This window comes from Molothrus ater, chromosome 15 (assembly GCF_012460135.2).
Source record: "Molothrus ater isolate BHLD 08-10-18 breed brown headed cowbird chromosome 15, BPBGC_Mater_1.1, whole genome shotgun sequence".
NCBI classification, from domain to species: domain Eukaryota; kingdom Metazoa; phylum Chordata; class Aves; order Passeriformes; family Icteridae; genus Molothrus; species Molothrus ater.
Window position 1 is genome coordinate 16,885,800 of NC_050492.2, and position 7,669 is coordinate 16,893,468.

The following is a 7,669-nucleotide window of genomic DNA, read 5'->3' on the forward strand; positions in this document are numbered from 1 at the left end:
AAAATTCTGTCCCCGGGTAAGGAGCCAGCCCTGGGCTGGAGTAGGCTCTGGGTCTGTAATTACATGTCCAACCTGTTCGAGAGTTTTTGCTCAGCCTTTGCTATCCTTTGTAATCCGAGGAGCAGCGGGCTCCCGTGGGATGCCCTTGGCACAAACCGCTCTCTGTCAGGCATCTTGTTTTGCCTAGGGCAGAAAGTCCGAGCAAAAGCTGGAAACGCCTTTGCTGCTGCATGAGGCGGGCAGGACCCAGCCTGCTCTGCTCTGCCAGGACCCGAGCTGTGTGAGCATCACCCGGAGCACATGGAGCTGATGGAAAACCTGCTCAGGCAGCACTGGGGCCCGAGTCGTGTGAGCATTACCTGGTGCACATGGAGCTGATGGAAAACCTGCTCAGGCAGCACCGGGGCCCGAGTCGTGTGAGCATCACCCGGAGCACATGGAGCCGATGGAAAACCTGCCCAGGCAGCACCGGGGCCCAAGCTCTGTGAGCATCACCCGGAGCACATGGAGCTGATGGAAAGCGTGCCCAGGCAGCACCGGGGCCCAAGCTCTGTGAGCATTACCTGGTGCACATGGAGCTCATGGAAAATCTCAGGCTCAGGCTGGCCCCTCGCAGCGGGACGCTTGTGAGGAGCGGAGGGCAGGGGGATGCTGCCCGGGGCTGTCGCAGGGTGTCACTGTCCCCGTGTCCCCGCGGTGCCGGGGCCGGTGCCGCCTCCCGGGCCGTGCCGGGCTCGGGGCGGGGCGGGCGCGGGGGGCGCGGGGGCCGAGCCTGCGGGAGGGGCGGGCCGGGGCGGGCGCTGCCGGCCCCGCTCTCCGCGCCATGGCCCCGCCGCCCGCCGCGCTGCCGCTGCCGCTGCCGCTGCCGCTGCTGCCGGCCCTGGCCGCGCTCCTGGCCGCGCTCCCGGCCGCGCCCGCCGCCCGCGCCGCGCCGCGCTCCATCGGTACACGCGGGGATGCCCGGGGTGGGGGTGGGCATCCGGGAGCACCGGCAGCACCGGGCCGCCTCCCCGCCCCGCCGGGGCCGGCACCGAGCGTTCCGCACCCCTCCTGCGCTCCGCAGCCTGCATCCCCATCCCCGCGCATCCCCGCGCATCCCCGCGCATCCCCGCGCATCCCCATCCCCGCTGGTGTTTCCCCGCCGCGGCCCGGGGAGCGGCGGGACCCCCTTGGCCCCGGGGCGCTGCTGACCCGGCCTCTGGCCGCTCTCGCCCGCAGCCGTGGTGGGCGCCGGGCTGGGGGGCTCGGCCTCCGCGTACTTCCTGCAGCAGCACTTCGGGCCGCAGGTGCAGCTGGACGTGTACGAGGCGGCGGGCGTGGGAGGGCGCCTGGCCACCGTCACCGTCAACAAGCAGCAGTATGAGAGCCGCGGAGCCTCCATCCACGCCCTCAGCCTCCACATGCAGGACTTCGTCAAGATCTTGGGTGAGACTGGGCGTCCCGGCGCTTGTATGGCCTCCCTCGCTGAGCTGGGGGGTTTGGACACCGCTGGGCTCTGTGCTTGGGGTGGTGGGGAGGGTTTAGGCCAGTCCCCCTTGGCACACAAGGAATGTGGTGATCCCCTTGCTGTCTCTCCTGTTGTGCCCTGGAGAGAGAAGGGGACAGGGTGGTCACCATCCGGGGGTCTGGTGGCATTAGTGTTGGGTGGTTCTTCACAAACTCCTGCCAGTCTGTCCCGGTCGGCAGCAGCAGCTCCATGAGATGCCCCAACGCGATGTGGCTGGGAACCTGTGCCTTGGGGTCTCTCATTCCTGATGCTCCTCCAAGAGCATCCTTGCCCCTATCCCTGCCGGGACGTGTCCAGTGCTGGCCTGTCCCAGGGTGGGACCCAGCCCCGTGCTCCCTGTGCTCCCGCAGGCCTCAAGCACCGGCGCGAGGTGGCCGGGAAAAGCGCCATCTTCAGCGGGGAGCACTTTGTCCTGGAGGAGACCGACTGGTACCTGCTCAACCTCTTCCGCCTCTGGTGGCACTATGGCATCAGCTTCCTGCGCCTGCAGATGTGGGTGGAGGAGGTGATGGAGAAGTTCATGAGGTAGGACAGCCCGTGGGGCTGGGGGGGTTTCCCTGGGGCTGGGGCATCACCAGGTGCCCCCTGCTCCTGTCGCCTCCAGGATCTACAAGTACCAGGCACACGGCTACGCCTTCTCCAGCCTGGAGGAGCTGCTGCGCTCGCTGGGCGGGGAGGCCTTTGTGAACATGACCCAGCGCTCGGTGGCCGAGTCCCTGCTGGAGGTCGGTGTCACCCAGCGCTTCGTGGACGATGTCATTGCCGCCGTCCTGCGCTCCAGCTATGGCCAGTCCGTGCTGGTGCCCGCCTTCGCAGGTGAAGCCACCTCCTCTTGCTGTGTGAGTCTCCTCAGTGTCCCCTCTGCGGCCAGGCTGTGGAGCCACCCTCGTCTTCCTCTCTGCAGGGGCCATGTCGCTGGCGGGAGCCCAGGGCAGCACCTGGGCGGTGGAAGGAGGGAATAAGCTGGTGTGTTCAGGTCTGCTGAAGCTGACCAAAGCCAATGTCATCTCAGCCAGGGTGACAGGCATCTCCCTGCACAGCTCGGGTGAGCCTGGGCACGGGTGTGGCTCTGCGGGCACCAGGGTGGGAGCTTGGTGGTGGCAGCATGGGAGTGCTGTGGCTGGAGGGCATCCTGATTCTGGTGAGGCATTTGGGAGAGGCCCTGAGGGTCTGTCTGATCCAGTGGGGACTCTGCAGCTCCAACCTCAGCCCTGAGGTTGCCCTCCCTTCCTCCTGAGGTCCATCAGGTTCTCCTGTGGCACCATCCTTGTTGCAGGCTCGCTCCCCATTCCACCACAGCAGAAAAATATCTGGGGCCTGGGATGTGGGCTGTGTTCCCCCAGTTCTCTTTGCCCCCCACTAGGCTGGGCCTCTCTGTAAACACTTTATGTCTTAATGAAACCTTTCTGCCATAACCATCAGGTGCTGTGGTCCAGCACTGGTGTGTGCTGGAAAACCAGGGGATGGAGGTCAGGCTGGAAAAAAAGAGGGTGAGGGCAGCATCACTCGGACCTCAGGGCTGCTCGTGACTGTCCCGTGTCTCTCTTCAGAGGGGAGAGCCCTGTACCAGGTCCACTACGAGAGCACCGAGGGCCAGGGCTCTGCTTTCTACGACCTGGTGGTGGTGACGACTCCGCTGCAGCCCAGCAGGAGCAACTTCACCTTCGACAACTTCGACCCCCCCATCGCCGACCTGCCCGGCGCCTTCCAGCCCTCCGTCACCTCCGTGGTGCACGGCTACCTCAACTCCTCCTACTTCGGCTTCCCCGACCCCAAGCTGTTCCCTTTCACCAGCATCCTCACCACCGACACCCCCGAGCTCTTCTTCCACGCCATGGACAACATCTGCCCCGTCAACATCTCGGCGGCGTTCCGGCGCAAGCAGCCGCAGGAGGCGGCCGTGTGGCGCGTGCTGTCCCCGCGGCCGCTGGACAAGCCCCAGCTGAAGACCCTCTTCAGGTCCTACTACTCGGTGCAGGTGGCCGAGTGGCCGACGTACCCGCGCTACGACGCCGCCAAGGCGCTGCCGCCCGTCGTGCTCCACGAGAGCCTCTTCTACCTCAGCGGCGTGGAGTGGGTGGCCAGCTCCATGGAGATGACGGCAGTGGCGGCCAAAAACGTGGCCCTGCTGGCCTACAACCGCTGGCATCAGCAGCTGGACAAGATCGACCAGAAGGACTTGATGCACAAGGTGAAGACGGAGCTGTGACGCCCCTGAGGGGTGGTGGGCCAGGAGCTTTGGGGTGTGCGGTAGTTTGGGGAGTATTTATTGCCTTGGGGAGGCCAGGGGGGGCTGGGGGACAAGGGACAGGTTGTGTCCCAATGACTTGAAGGCCTTCAGGAATACAGTTCCTGCCCAGTGTTGCTGTGTCTGTGCTGTGTGCCTCAGTTTCCCTGTTCCCTCACCCCAGGCTCTGCTGGAAAGGAGCCTGTGCCTTCTCCTGAGAAAGGCTCACAGTGTTTGGGAGGGATATTGGGGGGCTTTCAGGGGTGAGGCTGGCTGGCATTGGCAGCAGATGGGTCCCCCCGAGCTTCCCAGCTCCCACCAGTCTCTCCTGCCTTCCTGGCTTTGCCCTTGGGAGCCTCACAGGTAAGGCTGGAGATCCCAGGGCCTCTTCCATGCCTGGAGCCCAACCCTGCCTCCTGTGCCCCAGGGATGCAGGAAGGGCTCTCACAGCTCCTGCCAGGTGCTCTGGGTTTCTGGGGGTGTGTTTGGGGGGCAGAAGAGCCTCAGTGGGAGAAGCTGGGCAGGACAGAGGGGCAGCATTGAGGGGCCAAGGCAGGGGCAGCTCAGACCAGAGCCAGCAATGCACTTTATTGAGACCTCAGAAGCTGCCCAAAGCACCAGCAGCTTGCCCCACTCCTTGGGCTACCCAGCCTGGCACAGAGGAACCTGTGGGAGGGCTGGGAAGGACTGGGAAGGACTGGGAGGACTGGGAGGATGGGAGGGCTGGGTGTTGCCAGAAGCTGCTGCAGCGACGGGGCAAAAAAGGGAAGTGGGGACTTTGGGAAGGGAGGAGGCCTGATCCTGATCCTGATCCTGATCCCGATCCCGATCCTGATCCAAGGGCTGCCTCTGCTCTGGGTGACTCCCAGGGGTGCCTCTGCACTGGGTGTCCCCATAGCAGCTGCTGGGGCTGAGGCTGACGGAGTCTGCAGGGGGATTTTGAGGAGCCCTTGCACAGGGCCCTCCCCTCACCCTGCTGCCCAGCCAGGTGGCCTCTCCCAAAGGGCTGGGCAAGCTGGGGAAGCAAGAGCAAGCTGCTTAGAATGGCCAGCACTGGGGGAGCTGCAGGGTGTGAGCTTTGCAGCCTCAGAAGATGCAGGTGCAGCCCACAGCAATGGTCTCCATCACCATCTGGTACTTCTTGTGGCACTTCTTGCCCGAGGGCCCGTGGCCCAGCTGGCCCGGGCAGAGCCGGCGGCGCACGGGCAGGCGGCTGAAGATGGGGATGCTGGCCATGCTGCGGTCCTCCTGCAGGGTGAAGGGGTTGATGCAGCCACTGCACAGGCACCGGGCCTCGGGGATGTCTGCTGGGATCCGCGTGGCATCGTGGTTTATCCTGGAGGAGAGGGAAACGGGGCAAGGCTGGGGAGGTGGTGATGGGGTGAAATGGGTTCTGCATCACAGCCTCCAGCAGCCTCCACAGCCCCTGTGCTGGCTCCGAGCCCCTTGCCTGTCCCCGAGCTCACCTGTAGGCCCAGGGGGACAGGCTCCTGCGGTTGGACCTCCAGAGCCTCAGGTTCACCTGGCACTTGGTGTCCCCCGGCTCGGAGCCGTTCCTCAGCTGGCGCACCATGTCCTGGATGCTGTGCTCGTACTCTGCCATGCTGCTGTAGGGGTCATCCGGGGCCCAGGCCAGCCCGGGGGGGGCTGTGGGTGCCCGTGCCAGGCCCCTTCTCCTGCCCTTGGCTGCCTTGCTCTGGTCCTTGGCTTCGGGAACCGGGACCATGGCGAAGGTGAAGATGCAGAGGAGAAGCTGAGGAAGAAGGAGGATGAGGATGGTGAGAGGCTGCTTGGGCTGCAGGACTGGCATGGAGGGGGAGCTCTCCCTCCTCCCAGGGGTCACCAGGTGATGGCGGGACCACGTTGGCTTTGAGGTGGCACATTCAATGCCCAAAGGCAGTGCTGGCCTGCAGGTGAGAAACACCTGAGGGCAGTTTGCAGGGATGGTGGGCACACTCATGATGAGCTGATGCGTGTGGCTGCCCCTCACCCTGCTTGCAGTTTGTGTTCCCCAAGTGCCCCTGCCTGTCCTGCCCGAGCTGTGCCCTGTCCCCTCCCTGCCCACCCTGAGGCAGCTGCATGGGGAGTGACCCAGCCCAGGCTGTACCTGGGCAGCCTCTGGTTTAAAAGGAGCCTTACAGAGATGACACAGTCAATAATGAGATCTTTATCCAAGCCCTCCTCTCCCTCCCTCTGTGCTCTGAGGACGGTGAGAGAGAACAGATGCTTTTTTCCTTCCCTTCTCCCTCCAGCCTCGCCGCCGTGTGCTGCCACCCGCCCGGCAGGCTGCCCAGCAGGGAACAAAGTTGCTTTCTGTAGTGCTGCTCGCTGCTATTCGTGTCCCAGCAGTGGCCCGGGCTGCCCCACACCCTGCCCGTGGGTGTGCAGTGCCCCGGGGCAGGGAGGCTCGGTGCCCGGAGCCGCGCTGTCCGGCCGTCTGTCTGTCCGGCCGTGGCTGCTGCATCCTCACCCTGCTGGGCACGGGGGGATGGCCCTGGCAGGCCCAAAGCAAACAACCCCAGGTGAGCAAGCATGCAAATCATTCTGTGAGAGACGGAAAGCGAGGAGCAAGCCCCGGGCTGCCGGGGAGGCACCTACCAGGTTTGGAGCCCGCTCCATGGCCGCCGAGGGGAGCCGGAGCCCTCCTGCGCTGTGCCTGCTCCCTGCGAGCCGCGCAGCTAAAAAGGGAAAGCCCCAGCCCCCGGCTGTGCCCTGCCAGAGGTGTGTCCGCTCCCCAAGGTGCCAGGGAGCCTCGGAGCAGCCAGGGCAGGGGGCCAGCGTGGGCTGGGGCTGGGCCGCCCGTCACCGCCCCGGGCGCTGGCTCTGCGGCCCGCGGTGACTGCGGTCAGCGCTGAGTCCCCTCTGGAGCCGGCGGCCCCGAGGGGCTCTCCTGGCAATAACGTGCTCTGGGGAGGCCGTTTGGGCTCTCTCGGTGTCACCGGCATGGTCACAGCCCCGACAGGCCGGAGGGACACGGCTGCTGGGCTGGCAGAGCAGGGGCTGGCAGCAGGAGGAGCAGGGGTGGCTGTGCCCCGTGCTGGCAGCAAGGTGAGCGGGTAACCCGGGGCTGAGGGCCCGCTGTCCTCCGTGAGCCACCCCCAGCAGCAGCTCTGCTGTCCCCAGGAGCCCCCAGGCCCTTCTGCCCAGCACTGGGATGATGGTACCCATCCCTCCCTGCACCCCTGGTCTGTCTGTTCCCCAAACCCTTCCCCTTGTGCTGTCCTGCAGCTCCCGCCGTGGGGACGCAGCAGCTGTGCCCACAGCTGGCCGTGGGGCTGCGAGGGCTGGGTGTGCTGGGCCAGGCACCGCTTTGCAGGGTGCTGCAGTGGGGGAAACTGAGGCACGGGGGCGCTGGCTGTCATTCCCCGTCCAGAGGACAAGGGCTGGCATTGCACCCCCCTGCTCTGTCGCTGTCCGTGCGCTCAAGAGCCGCGCGATGGTGCTGTCCGCCACCCAACCGCTCCCAGTCCTGCCCGTCTGCATCCCTCCTCCTCCTCCTCCTCCTCCTCCTCCTCCTCCTCCTCCTCCTCTCCATCCCTCCGTGCATCCCTCCGCCCTCCATCCCTCCCTGCATCCCTCCGTGCATCCCTCCTCTTCTCCACCCCGCCCTCCATCCCTCCGTGCATCCCTCCTCCTCCTCTCCATCCCTCCCTGCATCCCTCCGTGCATCCCTCCTCCTCCTCTCCATTCCTCCGCCTCTTCATCCCGGCCTCCATCCCTCCCTCCATCCCTCCTCCTCCTCTCCACCCCTCCCTCCATCCCTCCCTGCATCCCTCCTCCTCTCCACCCCTCCCTGCATCCCTCCGCCTCTTCATCCCTCCCTCCTCCCCGCCCTCCCTCCCTCCTCCTCCTTTCCATCCCTCCCTCCCTCCTCCTCCTCTCCATCCCTCCCTGCGTCCCTCCCCGTCTCCTCCCCTGCAGCCCCAGCCGCAGGC

At 65.8% G+C, this 7,669-nt stretch overlaps 2 protein-coding genes across 2 annotated transcripts; one reads left to right on the forward strand and one right to left on the reverse strand.

Annotated features, from left to right (window-relative positions):
• The first annotated feature begins 823 nt into the window (after positions 1–823).
• On the forward strand, positions 824–3,877 carry PCYOX1L (prenylcysteine oxidase 1 like). The gene is made up of 6 exons (XM_036391648.2): positions 824–944; positions 1,219–1,425; positions 1,858–2,032; positions 2,112–2,323; positions 2,412–2,552; positions 3,058–3,877. The coding sequence occupies exons 1-6, from the start codon at positions 824–826 to the stop codon at positions 3,714–3,716; spliced, it is 1,515 nt and encodes a 504-aa protein (XP_036247541.2). The 3' UTR covers positions 3,717–3,877.
• Positions 3,878–4,820: 943 nt separating this feature from the next.
• IL17B (interleukin 17B) lies at positions 4,821–6,390 on the reverse strand. Its single transcript, XM_036391649.1, has 3 exons — positions 6,333–6,390; positions 5,201–5,487; positions 4,821–5,070 (listed from the first exon to the last, which is right to left on the reverse strand). The coding sequence occupies exons 1-3, from the start codon at positions 6,351–6,353 to the stop codon at positions 4,821–4,823; spliced, it is 558 nt and encodes a 185-aa protein (XP_036247542.1). The 5' UTR covers positions 6,354–6,390.
• Between the last annotated feature and the right edge of the window lie 1,279 nt (positions 6,391–7,669).

Coding starts and splice junctions, on each gene's coding strand:
- PCYOX1L (XM_036391648.2), top strand. CDS start 824: ATGGCCCCGCCGCCCGCCGCGCTGCCGCTGCCGCTGCCGCTGCCGCTG. Junction 1,426..1,857: donor GGACTTCGTCAAGATCTTGG/GTGAGACTGGGC, acceptor GTGCTCCCGCAG/GCCTCAAGCACCGGCGCGAG. Junction 2,553..3,057: donor CATCTCCCTGCACAGCTCGG/GTGAGCCTGGGC, acceptor GTCTCTCTTCAG/AGGGGAGAGCCCTGTACCAG.
- IL17B (XM_036391649.1), bottom strand. CDS start 6,353: ATGGAGCGGGCTCCAAACCTG. Junction 5,488..6,332: donor TGGAGCGGGCTCCAAACCTG/GTAGGTGCCTCC, acceptor CTTCTTCCTCAG/CTTCTCCTCTGCATCTTCAC. Junction 5,071..5,200: donor CTGTCCCCCTGGGCCTACAG/GTGAGCTCGGGG, acceptor CCTCTCCTCCAG/GATAAACCACGATGCCACGC.